The sequence below is a fragment of the Pelecanus crispus genome, chromosome Z, assembly GCF_030463565.1.
Source record: "Pelecanus crispus isolate bPelCri1 chromosome Z, bPelCri1.pri, whole genome shotgun sequence".
NCBI lineage: Eukaryota > Metazoa > Chordata > Aves > Pelecaniformes > Pelecanidae > Pelecanus > Pelecanus crispus.
Genome location: NC_134676.1, coordinates 63,135,098 through 63,150,682, shown reverse-complemented (window position 1 = coordinate 63,150,682; position 15,585 = coordinate 63,135,098). Strand labels below are relative to the sequence as shown.

The 15,585-nt window shown below is 40.5% G+C and overlaps 1 protein-coding gene across 1 annotated transcript in view; it reads right to left on the bottom strand.

Moving 5' to 3' along the window:
- The window catches only part of WDR36 (WD repeat domain 36), a 33,138-nt gene extending 18,092 nt beyond the window's left edge, over positions 1-15,046 (bottom strand). Inside the window, exons 1-11 of the mRNA XM_075726105.1 lie at positions 14,900-15,046; positions 13,691-13,718; positions 10,766-10,866; positions 10,185-10,302; positions 9,177-9,309; positions 7,424-7,478; positions 6,432-6,564; positions 4,573-4,748; positions 3,882-4,002; positions 1,656-1,721; positions 603-686 (exon numbers count right to left, since the gene is read on the bottom strand). Coding sequence (XP_075582220.1) covers positions 603-686; positions 1,656-1,721; positions 3,882-4,002; positions 4,573-4,748; positions 6,432-6,564; positions 7,424-7,478; positions 9,177-9,309; positions 10,185-10,302; positions 10,766-10,866; positions 13,691-13,718; positions 14,900-15,046 — 1,162 coding nt within the window. The remainder of the gene's footprint in view (positions 1-602; positions 687-1,655; positions 1,722-3,881; positions 4,003-4,572; positions 4,749-6,431; positions 6,565-7,423; positions 7,479-9,176; positions 9,310-10,184; positions 10,303-10,765; positions 10,867-13,690; positions 13,719-14,899) is intronic.
- Between the last annotated feature and the right edge of the window lie 539 nt (positions 15,047-15,585).

Sequence of the window (15,585 nt, the reverse complement as noted above, 5' to 3'; positions counted from 1 at the left end):
AACATATGAAACAACCAACCATCCTCAGAAGACAAAAGCATAGCCACACTTAAGACAAAACAGACTTCAAGTCTGAAGAGGAGGTCATTAATTTAAAGAAACACATTTTAATGAAGCAAAGATAATTGCAATTCTGCTTCAAAAAGTTAGGTTCACTATTTGCATACTGAATTACAAATGAACATAATAGCTGAAATTTTACTTTGAAAAGTGACTTAAATAAAGGAACTAGGGAATCAAAATCAACCACTATAGCTAAGATTTCCTCAGCTGACAAAGATCTTCATCCCCGCTAACTGCTGATTCTCCAGCCTGGAATAATATGTACACCAGAAGATTCTGGCTCCCGTGCTGGAGATTTTCAAGGGAAAAGCCAGTTAAACATAAAAATGTTTGAAATAAAATGCCCTTTTTCTATGTAATAGAGAAGTTTACCAAGTAAAAAGTAATTTTAAACTGTCACTCAACAGCTCACAAAAGGCCACAGAACCTCAATAATCTCATCTTGATATAGCACGGGCTTTCAAAACAGTAGTGTCTTGAGGGTTAAAAGACAAATGAAGACATGATGAGCTCTGTAATGTATCTCGAAGACTACTTACCTGAAGCAAAGACTGTAATTGGTGGAAGTGCCATCGTATCAAGCTTAAGACCTTTCTTTTTTGATTTCTTTTTGTTAATTGAACCTTAAAAAAAGAAGTTAAGTGTCTCAATCTCATGGCTAGATCTGAGAATAATGGTTTAAAAAGGATTGTTTGCTAAATGTAAAGTTGCTATTAAACTTAGAAAAGTTTGGCTTACATTAACACAGCATTGCTGTTACCTAGGGTTTGAAGAGTTAAGAACACTAATAGAGTTCCTGTCAAAATTCATGTGATGCTGAGCAAATCATTAGCCTATTACATTCACTGATGTACTACTCAACCCGTTTGTTCCAGGATCTTGTGCAGACATCCTGAGGCCGAAGTCCCCCCATCACAGCTAAAACCATGGTCAGACAGACATGACTACATAAAGCAATATATAACACCCAGCCCTTTCAATAACCAAAGAGTCAGGAACTTCAAATTTATGGCCAAAGGATATCTCTAATCAATTAATCTACATCTGCCTATTCAAATCTATTTAAATACATATATATCAATATATAGATATTTAAAAATAAGAATTATGTTAGTCTTTCTGAGCCTTGCTCTCTGAACTGTAGGAGAAAGTGCCCCTTAACCATGGCATTGTGTGGAAGATGTGTTTTTTAAATTAAACTCTATATTAAATCAAAGGAACTAAAGTCAAGAAATATGAATTAACTAATAGTTTAGTCAATTGAATAGAAGTGGAATGGGGTAAAAAGTTGTAATTATGCACGCTGAAATGTCAGCTACTGCTTTACACATTTTTAATACAAAAATCATGCCCAGTGTTTCCCACAGTGAAATAACATACACTGCCAGGCTACAGAAATTACTTTTCTTAGTACAAACATGTCTGAAAGTACACTTTATATACATCAGGAAGGACTGAGTTTGCAGAACAACTGAGTTTTCATACAACAATTAAAGTGAAAATAAGGCCTACCTAATGCTTTAGCTCCTGTTCATATGAATACTTTTCAGGGCTTTTTTCACCAATATTTGTACTTCCACTGAAATACTTACCACGTCCTAAACTTTTATTGAACTTTTCATGCACTGTTGAAAAAGACTGCAATGTTCCATCTTGACCTGACAAAATATTAGCAGAGAGCAGTGAAGGGCAAAAATCAGCTTTCTGTTTACTCATAAGCTATCTGAGCAAGAAAAGCAGAAGATAAGCACTAAGAAACTTCAAGCACCATAAAAAAGTATTTACTAAAAATTCTGGGCCAAGAAAAAATACAGATACACTATAAGCAGCAGAACTAATGGAACCTAATTTTCTATGGCCTATATCCCATTCCTACTACTTTGCCCCACACATGATCAGAACACCACCTCTTTTACAAACATCTTCTCCATGTTCAATTCCTCTGTCCCCACTTCTTCCTCACATACAATATCTAGCTGTTCCCAGCTTTCTATGACTAAAACCTTAAATAAACTGTTAAATCCTTCAAATACCTCCATAATACTTCCAACGCTTTCCTGTGACCCCATATACTTGCTCACCAACTACAATAATCCTTTCTTTATTCTTTGTCTAACCAGCATATGCTGTGGCTGGTTAAGAACTACACCTAGGTTAGTCAGTAAGCTAACCCAAACAAAAATGGTAAAAGCTGAGTTGTCCATCTTTCCTGTAAACCAGGACACTAATGGGACCTCCCTCCTCTACCCAGTGACCAGTGACAGAACTGACGGGAATTTAATTTAATAGAGGGACAGAAGGTTCAAATATGAAACTAGCAAACAGGTCCACTTTGTGTGGGAGACATGGTCAAGGCAGAAGCAGAAACAGAAAAATTGCACAATGCATGTAAAAATAAAGGCACCAAGATGATTTTTAAAAATCAGAAGAATCACAAAACATTTTTACTAGGCCAAACAAGTAAGGCAACAGAAAATTAGTCAAAGTGAACTTAAAGAATCCGAAAGACAATGAAACAATTACAGTATCCAGACAACCTTTCCTTGCTGCTGTGATACAGAAGTAAGGCAGGATGTATATACTGGGAACTGGGAGAAACGTTAAGCAGGATGAAAGCCAGCAACATTGATGAAATTTTAGAAAGTTAATTTGTGGAGATGCCCGTTCTAAGGAAACCAGTAGTACTTGAAAGGCACCACACAGCACTGCTACCTCACTTCTATTGCACAAAGTTTTACCACTGGTTCAGAAAGGAATGTAGAGAGTCAGTCTCCTTACACTGCAGATATATCAGATCTCAAAGCTTCAGACCCTTTTCACTTTAGTGGTTGCCTCTGTGCCCTCTCCATATGTTTCAGTACAGTTAACAAAGCAGTAAACTGCAAAAGCAAATGTGAGGATTTGTGAAGCAACTCTTCATTGTTACTGTGGTTCATCTGGTGTGAGCTGAATTACTGTCAAGCAACTAGATACCTGAATCCAAGCCACTAGCTGGACGACCAGCAAGAGATTTGAGCACAGGTGGTTTTAGCACAGTGTCTTGCTGTGACATATTAGGTGTAACATTCATCAAAACGTAGTGTAACGTTTTTAAATGTTGCCCATGTAGACAATTTTGTTACTTCAGAGTAATTAGCGATTAGGTGAAGAGTCTCTATTATTCCATTACTGAAGTGTTCTGGGCCACAAAACAGTGTGATCTAGTACTTAATTTCCAAAAGGGTCTATTTAGAGGTTTTTAAATATGCTAGTTTCTAAGGAAGGGTAGTCACTTACGCATTTTTACAGTTTTAGATTAACATCTTGGTAACAAGGGAATATATGTTACAGACACAATTGAGCTATAACAAATTACAAAGACATTGCAACCCACAAAGCTTGCTCAAACAAGTGGGAAAAGTGGAGTGGCTCCTCTAAGTCACTAAATGCTGCTCATTTTTTCCCCGTCACAACAGAATTTTCCTAGTTCTTACAGGTTTTCATTTTGACCAGCCGATAGTCCCTTAGGAGATACTGAAACAATTTTTATTCATCAAACATATAAATACGGATGACAAAAGCAGCTCCTAAGCTTTTCTGCTTGTAACTACTTTTCAGCCTACCCACTGATATACTGTCTTCTAGGGAAAACATGGAACAATTTGATACAGTAATAAACGATACCTTCTACACTAATCACTTACTATGTTTTATAAATACACACACATAACACATGAAATATAATCTATTGTATTAAAAAAACGAAACACACATAGCTCTGCACGTGTTCTTTATCGCAGCAGGAGATCAGACTGAAGAATAAAAATGAGAATTCATACCTGCACTAAGAATTTGCTCTCCATTTTGCCCATGGTATCTGATTTTTGTTGGTGGTGCACTATGTCCCATTCGGCTTCTCAATACACGTCCTGTACCACCAGGTCCATCAAAAATCCACACCTGCCTCCCAAAAAAAGCAGAAAAAGGAAGGTGATAAATATCGCTCTGCCAATAATTACACCCCTTGGCAGTGGAACAGGCTTAGCTGGGAGCTGGTGCAGCAAACTTCACACACTGGCTTTCATCCTTGATCCTAAAAGTCTGAAGTTTCCACCACAGCAGCTGATTGTTTACTGCTGTTTGTTCTGTTCCTCCACCAAAGGCTACTGGCATCAGAGGACACGCAGCACAAGGATCTTATCAACAGCAACTGCTCATGACATTATAAAAACAGATCAAGGTTTAAGACAGTGCACCAGGATATAAAGTGTGGTTCTGGAAAAGTGGATCCAAAGCTTTGTTCTTCAAGGCTATCACAAAGCAATAAATAAAGCAATGACATAACGGTAGCAAATCCTTAAACTGCCCTACTACAAATCAACTGAGAGCCAGCAACTTCAGTAACTTGAGTTTTGTTTTATTTGTTTCATTTGAGAACTGCTACTTCAATGCAAACTAAACATTTACACTTTGGAGGACTACAAGAGAAAAAAGACGTAACAGCAGATAGCAGCAGCTATTGTAACTTACCCGTATAGCATTATCAGCACCATTAGTAATAAGAAGTGGCTCTCCAGGGACAAACGACATACCAGCTATTGCTGTGGAATGGGCATCTTGCATCTGACACATTAGTTTCTTCTCCTCTAGATCCCACAAAGCAATGTGTCCAACTGGGCTACCAGCTGCCATTACTGGGTGTCCATCTGCTCAAAAAAAAAAAAAAAAAAAAAGTTCAAAAGGTTTGCTTATTGACATTCAGCTCATCCTTATTGACTTCTCACATCTTAAAACTGATGCAAGAAAAGGCTACAATCACAAGAAATTCTGAAGCTGATTCTAAAAATAAGATATGTTTTAACTGAAATATTCTAGCATTTCAAACAGAAAAGAAACAAAGTTCACTGATAACAAAACCAGGATTTTTTCATATCAGATAACAACAAATCTATCTAAATCCAGCAACTGGTGCCAGAGATTTTGCTTGAAAGCACAACAGATATTGTACCTGTACCATTTTCAAAAGCTACACTCTACCGCAGATTCTTCCCCAAACTTAGTAGCCTTCACACTTCAGGATGTGAGAGCTACTGTATCACCACTCTAGAAGTTATCAGTCCTTTTTTTAAATCCTCTTAAGTTTTTGGCTCAACAGCTTCCAAAAATAAAATCCAAAAGTTGATTACGTGTTTATTCAAACATTCTAGGCAATAATTAAAACCTCAATTCAAACAACTTCTAATTTTGTTCTATTTGCTCAATCCTCTCTAATACTAAGGAGATAAACACATCATACTAACTTCTAAAAACATACTACAGATATTCAGGTGAGTTTTAAAACTTATCATATCAAGATAAAATTCCACCAAATATCCTGCATAATTGGTAACTAATCTTTTCACTCCAACAAAAGAAAAAGACAGTTTCCAATTTGCAATTACACACATCATAGATAACTAAACCACACAGACCTAGGGTTTTCTCTTTCAGTAAAGCTTCACAGGTACGGAAATTTGCCAAGCTAAGAAGAGTACTTTACCCAAAGACTAAAATGAGTGCATGAGCACAAAACAACCAGGTTATATTTACACTACATTTCCTAACTATAAAGACAGAAACAGAGAGATTAGAGAACATCTGAAAGCCACACATTCAAGCAGGCAATGGAAGTTATTTAACTTTATTAACATTTTGAGTTAAATGGCTGACACAAGAAGGCATTCTTTCCAGAAGTCTCTCCAGTAGCATTGTTCCTCAACACGGTCTGCATCAATCTATATTCTGTTAAGATTTGCAAATTTTGTCTATTCAAATAAGAGATTAGATTCAGCATCAACAGCTCTGCAGGCAGGATCAACATCAAAGTAAATAGGTTTAGTAATTAGTACATGCTCGTTAGACAAAAAAAAAAAAAAAAAAAGCTGTGAATATAAACAGCATTCCCCAGTAACATCCATTCAGTAGTCACCCAACTATTAACATCCTAACTTTGTTTTGGAGGGGGAAGACACTACTGAGAAGTACGTTTGGATACTAACTTACAGTGTACTGATGACTCTACACTAATGCTAATAACTGTGTCCTGTGTTAGTTCTTGGCATGTTGTAAACATGAACTGTCTTACTTTTCTTTGAAAAAGGAGTACTCTATGTCACACTTCCTGTGCACTGAGTCAGTACACAAGAAAATACTACAAAACAGCCAGTATGATGAAGATGCACGATCTCCCTTGCTTACTGGTAACTTTTCTAGATTATCTGCAGCCTTTGAAAACTAGAACTCTCTGCCGAAATTTTGGTTCTGAAATGCTTTATCAAAACACATTTTCCTACCTTCCACTTAATTTTAGTGATTTTATACGTATTTTCAGGAAAAACGCTACGACTTACCTGTACGAAAAGATATTGCTGTGATGGGACCCCAGTCTTGTTGAAATTTCATCAGAGTTTCGTCAAACTTAATATTATGTACAATGATATGACCAGATACAAGACCGACTGCAACAACATCCACTGCTGGAGCCTGCAAGAAAAATTGAACAGCAACTGAAATGAAAAAAAGGAAAAGCTTATTGCTACACTACTAATACCAGTATGTACAAGACAACGAATCTAAGTCCAGGACAAAGAAACAAATAAGGCACCTCACATGAGATAGAAGATCTCTATTACCTTAGCGCATGACTGAACATCTGGTAAGTCTAAACAAAAGAAATCTAAACAAAAAATGAGAGATGCAATATTTTGTGCTTAGTCTCCACTGGATGAAACAATGCTGATTCCAGAAGCTGGAAGTCCTTTGAGAAACACCTCACTTTAAGTTTTCAGTAGTTCTAGTAGATCATTATACACTGTGCCACACCGCCCCATATTTATCCAGTTTCATCCAGGACAACTGCAGATCATTTTCAAAGCTGTCACTAATACTACCAATGAGTTTTAATTAATTTTTATAACTACAAAAACACAGCAAATACCATTACAAAATCTTTTCTTGAATCAGCAAAATCTACGTTATTAACCTCCAAAGCAAAATAAATTTAGCAAAAAGCTACCAGTGTAACAGAAGTTACACGATACACATGCATCTTGCGAACAAACTGTTTCTGTGAATTAATTACATCATTCAGTGAATAAAGACTACAGAGGTGATGAACACAGAACGGCTAAGACACTAAATGCAACAGAACTAGGACTAGAGGAAGGGCACATAATAAGCCTTCAAGTCTACCTCTCTTCAATGTCTAAAATGCTCAAGACAGGGTTATTAAAATTACCTGAGAAAATACAAGTTATCTTTATTGCTGCAATTTTAGACAATGATATTTTGCCTGCTATTCTTGACCAGTTATGTAAGAAAATAAGATACCAAAAATACTAACTTGTTCAAGAGTTGTGACCGCTAAGTTCCATCCTGGAAATGAGTATAAGAGTTTGCTGGAAAACAAGCAAACAAAAAACATAAGTCAATTAATCCTTGGGGATTTTCCACAACAAAATGGATGCTTTATATGCACTTACACAGAAAAGTAAGTACATCAGCTGTCTGTCCTTATAAATCAGTTAAAAAGAAATAAAATCTGTAATGCTACTAAGTAAGGTTAAGAATAAAACTTAGTTAATTTTTATTGAAAAAGTTAGTGTAATGCACTAGTACCTCAAAGGTGACATGATTACATAACATGAATAGAGGAAAACTCCTTTTATGCCAGCTGCTCCCCATGCATTTCTGCTGTGAACACACCTCTTCAGAATTCCTAACATCAACATAAAAAGCCAGTCTTGGTCCAATATCTAATAAAAACTAGTCCTTCATTTGCACCGTCACTTCCCTAAGTAAAGACACTAATGCATAATACAAGCACACGCCATTTTGTTTCTTTCAGAAATTGTAACAGCCACATTGTGAAGCAGGACTGACTGTTCACCGACAAGGCAGTCACGCGGTAGTTATTAAGGATAAAATTATGAAGACAGTATTTAAGAACAGACATAATTAAAAAACTATTCCATCACCACAGATACACGTTGTCATTTTTAAAAGACTGCTAGCAGCCATGTGTTACCAGCTCTCACTTTCCCTTCTTGCCAGAGACCATCAAACCTTCCCCTCTGTTCTTCCAATTTAGTTTGTCTAATTGTGACCATACCTATCTACAAAATAATCTATGTAGGGAACAAACCATGAAAAATACAAATTGCTTAACCCAGCAACACTGATAAAAGAGCAGTTATCAGTCCCACAAGTTTTTTGCACAATTAAAAGAGAAACTAAGTCATCTAAGGAAGACTTTTTGCCATCTAGGATGTATTATTGCATCTCAGATGCCGCGACAGGCATTGAAGAGACACAAGAATACTATGAGTAGAGACATTTACTTGTCTGTATTTTTAGGTTATTCCTATTTCCTGACTTATATAGCATATATGGCATCTCCAAAACATTAGAATATGAAGCAAAAAAATTAGCAACGATATCATTGAAAGTATATTGTAGTTCTGACAACAAAACACCAAACTATGCAAGCTGAGTTAACCCCTATTTGCAGTATGTACATTAACACACAGGGAAGTTCACTGTAGCTGCTAACTTTTACGAGTTAGAAAAGCAGCTGATTGTGGCAGGCATGAAATACTGCCCTTATGGACGGTGCTCTACTGGGACATGCTCAGAGATAACTACATGTCTACACATCTCTTACTTGAGTATGAGCATCAAATGATAGTAATTACCTCCACATTATCTGCCAGAACTTCCTTGGACCCACAACAACCGAAAAATTAAGCTTGGAAGAAGGGAAGCAGAAGGCCTGAACATGCATTTACTACTATTTTAATTATTTTCATGGGAAAGCTATATGATTCCAAGAAATATAAAAAAAAAAAGTACTAAAAAAAAATTCCTGAACAATCCCTGACATCTTGCAGGGAGAGTAAACAACACGCAACTCAAAAGGCATCAGCATTCAGGGAGCAGCAGCATTCTTTGTTCCTGGAGATAGACCAACAGAAAACTTGTGCCAAAGGACTCGGTAAAAGATTCCATGTTCAAAACCTACTGTACTTAAAAGTATTATCTGTTGCATATGAAACTACTTGCAGCATGAAGTATATCCAAGTTATTAAGAATCTTACTTGGATCTTATATTCCATAGCTGCAAGCTCCCTTGTTCACTCCCAAGGAGAATTTTATTCAAATAGGTGCTGGGATGCAGAACTGCAGAAACTGCAAAAGAGGCCTTATCAAAATCCACTTGAAGATACTCCTCTGCAAAAAAAGTAAGGAACAATGTTAGTGTGGCTACCCCTACAAACCTGCAGGCTTGTCATCCCTTGGCAAATGTAAATTCAGAACTGATGTTCATTCTGTACAGATCCCATAACTGGTGTTTCTTGCATTAAAGGATTAGCTAATGCATAACAGAACAGGCTAAACTTATTTAACATCTGTTGGCTTGAAGGTATATTTTTTCCCTATAAGCCTACTTAGCACAACAATGCTGGCAAAACTGTAGTGATTTATATCTTTCTGAAGGATTCCTGCTCCTGCCTGAGCAAAACACCTCATCTGATTAGCATGCCTTTTGTTTGTTATAGCAACTTCAAATCTCTAAAGCCTGTCTGCAGTCACTTTCGAGATCCAGCATCCACGGAATGACATTGGTCAAACCAATGAGAATGCTTACAAGAAAAAAATCCAGGGCACCAAAGCAGGATTTCACAAGGCACTTACTTTACAATGGCATGAGAAGGTTCTGACACAATCAAAAGATTCGTAAGAATTTACTCTTACCCTTGATAAATATCAAGGAACTACAGGATTTCAGAGATGGTGCCAAAGCTGGTGTACCACAGTCTTTACCAGAAAATGGAACACTAAAATGCAATTTCCGTATAAGCATCTCTGTTTACACCTATATGGAACCTTACTGGGTCTCTGCATGTGGGGCAGAATCCATTCATGAAAAATTATTGCAGGATTAGGACTTCAGATTACTGTTTAAGTAGCACTATCATTTAATATTTTTTTTCTTTTTTACAAATAAACTAGTTCTGAATATGCACATTTAAAGAAAACTTTTTTAAAAATGACTGAATGTTTAACAATGCTGTCCTATAAAGTAGTAACAAAGTGTCTCTCACCTTCTGACTGTATATTCCAAACAATAAGAACATTATCAACATCCACAGAGATGACATGATCACCAAAAGGCTGCAGAAGGTGTATCCTTGCCTTGTGACCTTTATAGGTATGAACCACCTATAATTTCAAAATAGAAATGTTTTCAGTATAACATGGTAAGGTAGCGTATCACGTTAACATAATGCTTGAGGACAACTAACACATGTCAACAACAAGTTTAAGTAAAATACATGGAATGGCCACACAGCTTCAAGTGGAAGGTACATAATTTTCTCTGATATTTAAAACTGTTGGCAAAATATTTTTAATTATTTAGTTTAATTTTAATTAATTTAATTTATGTGAATTAACAATTTATCTTAATTATTATACATAAAACACAGGTCAGCCATAACAGAATTTGCTCTTACATTCTCCTGTTTTAAGCTTTTTATTCCTCCTTCTACAGTTTTTGTTTCCCTAAAATAGAAGGCACTAAACATCTACAGAAACAGATGTTTGTAGAAGACTAACTGTCTTGGAAACACAAACACTACACAACTGTTTTGTACTACTAAGCCAAAAGTAAACTAATAAAAACCTCTTTGTTCCTGGCAAAAGCATGGAGAATATTGTCGTATGAAGCAAATATCAACATGCGGTCTGCCGCCAAACATGTAATGTCTTGTGGCAAAGCATTACCTGTTAATCAAACACAAGAGAAGTTCAGCAAGTTTCAGGTTCATAACAAAAGAGAAAATCTGACAGTGTATTTATTTAGCATGGTGACCCACCAAGAAAGCTCTCCTGTTGAACGTTCTGTTGAATTTCTTAGACAAATGCACACATTTCAGATGAATGCAAATATTACCATAAACAACATCAGACTGCTAACAACAACGTAAGTAACATCAGATTGATAGATCACAAGGTGGTTCTTTTGAAAAACACTTAATAAATTATTTACTATCACTGTAAGTAAAGGCACACATTAGCGTCATGAGGTTTTTTTAAAGAAGTTATCCCAACATTAAACTTCTGCGGACTGTCAGAGCCCCACAGCCCACTGGACTTTCTAGAAACACAGATGATAAATCAAAGTCTCAGCGTTAGCAATGCCTATTAGGTTAAGCCATTGTGCAGACCTGGAAGCTAGTGATCCACTCCTGCACCTGCTTCCTATTACATCTAAAGACACCGAGAATTTACTGCTCTAAGAATATATTTCATTCCCCACCTTGTGACTGGTTCAGAAAAGGGCATCTACTGCTGTGATCTGCTACTTTACTAGCTCAAATGGTAAAAGAGACTAAGCTCCAGACTACATTAAGAAGCTGCTGGCGCGGTCCCAAGTGGCAGAAAACTGAAAAAAAAAAAAAAAAACTCTAGGGAAAAATACTCTCAATCTAGGGAAATATAAAAATGCAAATCACAGCACTTAACAATTGTACAGAGAAACACCAGATCAAAAATACCAGTCACAAATTTACATGACCACACAGCAGCCTTCCCCACAGCGTTGCTTTGTATTATGAATTGTTATCAGACACAAAGAATCCTGTACCCTTTGTTGTACTGCAGCACAGCGTCAATGTGAAGAACTAAACTACGAAAATAAAGAAGGTTGCACTTTATGAGAGGTTTCGTTTGTTTGAACATGTTAGACATCTTCCCATAGTGCTTCTGAAGTGACTTGCCTACAAGCAGGTTACAAGTACTCCACAGGAGCCGTATGCAAGTCTGCTTAGGCCAAGACAGAGAGACACATCGTTTATTTCTTCAACCACAATTTTGTATGTAAACACCCCAATTTCTCAAAAAGCTTAAATGATTATGTCTGTAAGAAGACACAGCCCCCTGAAAAGGTTTTCACAGAATATGCAACGTTTTTATGATTTTGTAAGCTAAAAAAAGAAGTTACATGAATGTGTTTACAGCTGTAACTATTCACTGCTGATCTTCTAAATCTAGTTCTGGCTGTGTGACAGTTATTTATTCTCAAGATTATATGTGCTCTGTTAATCAAAAACATTTTCCTTTATGAGGTCTGTGTAAAAACTTCGTGCTATACAGGAGTAAAATCCATACTTTTCAAGAAAGCGTGCATCTCAATCATCTAAACGTCAGTTGGAAGGGACCTTTGGAAATCATCGAGTTCAGCCTCCCACCCAACTCCTCCCAAAGCTGGATTATCACCAGTACTACATTGGGTTAACTGCAGCTATGCGCAGCTGAGTCTTGAAGACTTCGGGGGAAGGAGATCAGTCAAGCTCTACACTGTCCTACAGTTCCCTCTTAGTCAGGGCCATTTTTCCTAACCTCCAACATAACCCTCTCAAGCTGCAATCTGTGGCTGTTGCTCCTTGTTACTCTGTCTACCATTACCACCGCAAATTCAGCTCTCCCATCTTTTTAAGTGCCCTTCAGTTAACAGGCTGCCTCTAGGTTGCCTCATATTTTTCCCTTCACGAGACTAAACAAATCCAGTTACTTCAATGTCTCTTCTCATACTGTGTGCTATAGGCCCCTGACACTCCCCAGTTCCTCGGCATCCCTCCTGAAAGAGAAAGGGGAGCAGTGGGAGGGGGTAGAACCACACTAACTGGGTATAGCAGTCCAGGTATGGCCTCACCAGCATCAAGTACTGGAGAATAACAGCTTTCCCTGATCTGCTGGCCACATTCCTAATGTAGCTCAGTACATGGCTTGCCTTACTCACAGTTACTGCATTGTTGGTCCGCATTCAAGCTGTCAACAACACAGCCCCAGCTCCCTTTCAGCAGGATGCCACGCAGACAGTCAGTTCCTGGCTTGCTCTGTCCCAGGTGCAGGATTCTGCACTTGGCCTCGCTGAACTTGGCAAGGTTTTTGTTGGCCCAGGCCTAGTGTTTTGCAACAGCTCCCCGGACTGAAGCTTTGCCATTCTGGGTGTCAGCTACTCCTCCTAACATAGTATCATCTGCAAATTTTTACTAAGAGTGCATGCCGCCTCATCACCCAGGCTGTCGGTGAAGGTGCTGAACAACATGGGCCCTGCTGTTGACACCGAGGGTGCCACAGTTTGTTACCAACTGCAAACTGCATGTCAAGCCGTCGCTGTATCCAGCAGTCCAGCCAATTTTTAACACTCCCTGAAGACATTTAGTCCCATCCACACCTGTTCTGTTCCCGTAATTATTTTCCTCCTATAACACAGCCTTCTAGTAAACACAAAAACAACAAAAAAAGGGATCCAGAATTAACAGCTTTATTCACTGCTCACTCCTTAAGGCCTAGGGGTGTTCTTGGAAGAACAAGATGAGAAGAATAGGAAGTTCACTAGGTATACCCCTAAGAGAACTAAGCTATAGTTTCAACAGCAGTCTCATTTCCAAATTGATATTGATTCTGAGATTCCTTGCAACATATTTCAGTGTAAATATTAGTAGATACAATTAATGTTCCATTTTTGCATTGAGAATCAAGTGCAGATGTCAGATGTGTTAAAAACCAAAAAAAGGGGAATGAACAATGTGTGCATACTTACTCACAGCAACAATACCAAGCTTGTTCACCTGCAATAAAAATGTTAAAAAGGCATCTTTAGTGATTAGTTGCAATGAATTTGCTATAAACTTAAATTCAATATTCTAGGATCAAACCTAGATAAGGAATTTTCATGCCTCATAAGACAGAAAAACTATTCATCTTAGTTTACAACGGCATCTACAGGAAAACCCAGAGAGAGTAGGTCAAAAGGAACGGGACAATATATTTGCCAAAAGACAGCATCAGTAAGTTGTGCTTTACCCTGATGCACCAGAAACTAAGCACATGTTCAGACACCTTGCAGAGTCGGGCAAATTTGTTTTTGCATCATCTCTGCTTCTACTTTATTTCCACACTACGTTATTATCTTATCTCTGTTCACATAGGTTTTGCTTCAGTTACAGTCATCTTTGAGTTAAATAGTAATGATCATCGCTGGGCAAAGTCTGTGGAGAAGACTGACAGGAGTGATCACTAAAAGACTACCATAAAGGCAGAGGAAGATTTATGCTGTCTGCACTCTGCTATGCACTATCATCACTCAATTCAGTTCTGTTTTGTTACTGCTTCTATACAGTGAAAATGCTTTTATCGTACAGCAAGAAGTGAGGCATTATCACAGGCCTCCGTCTTGCAGAACTGGATTATGCTCATCCGTTTCCATACAGGAAAAAATTTAATACCATGTAATGGATCGCCCCCCAAAAGTGGTGCCCTCAAACGCTAAACCACATCTATCCAAGCTGCAGGTGCGGTTTTGTTTATCTAGCAACGAAGAAAAACCTTCAGCGTCTGGGCACTCCTCTGCCCGCCGGATGGGTTGTGCTGCGCCCGCCGGGGCACCCCGAGACCCGCCGGCGCCGCCCCCGCGACTGAGCGAGCCCGTCCCGGCCTGCTCAGCCCAGCCGCCTCCCTCCCGCCCAGCCACCCGCCGGCGAGCAGCCCCGCTTGCCGCCGAGGCCTGCCGGCGGGGCGCCGCGGCCCTCCTCACACGCTCCCGCCTCACGATAGCGAGGACGGGGCGGCGGCGGCGGGGGGATGGGGGGGTGGGGAGGAGGCGGCGGCCCGGCCCCGCGCCCGGCCGGGTGTCCCCACGCGGCCCGAGCCTCCCCAGGGCCCGGGCCCGGCCAGCGGCGAGGCGGCCCGGCTGCCCGGCGGGGGAAGGAGGCCGCGAGAAGGAGCGGGGGCCCGGGGGCCGCGTACTCACGTTGTAGGTGTGGACGCTGTGCCCGACGGCGATGGCCACGTAGAACTGACGGTGGCGGCCGTGGTAGCGCAGCACGTGCGGGACGGGGCCGCTGAAAAGGCCGAGCACGCGGAAGCCGGCGAACAGCCCGCCGCCCTCACGCGCCATCCTTCCCCCACGCGCCCGCCGTCCGACGCAGGAAGCGTCCCCCCCGCGCCGCTTCCGGCCAGCCCGCCCGGCACTCCTCCCCCCCCCGACCCCGGCGTGCGCCGCCGAAAGCGGTCCCCGCGGCGGCACCAGTTCCGCTACCGGGGCGGCGCCGGCCGGCCGCACCGCGCTCGGCCCGGGGGGCGGCCTGCCCCGCAGCCGCGCTCCGGACGCGGGCTCGCCCGGCGAGGCGCGGAGGGAAGTGTCAGCGGCGCCAGGCAAAACCGCCCAGGGCCCCGCGGCGGCGGCCGGGGCAGGCAGAGGACCGCCACCCACGGACGCCTCTACACGTTCTCCCCACAGCCACGACTGCGCCGGTTTTTTTGGGTGGTTTTTTTTTTTTTTCCTTTTATTCTTCTTTTTCCCCACCCGCAAAGCGCCAGGCACGGCTCAGGCGCTGGGTGCGGGGCAGCCCCGCCGCGGAGGCCCGCAGCGAGGCAGCGGAGCGCTCGGCGGGCCGGCCTCCGGCGGGGCGCCCCGGCCACCCGCGCGAACAACCT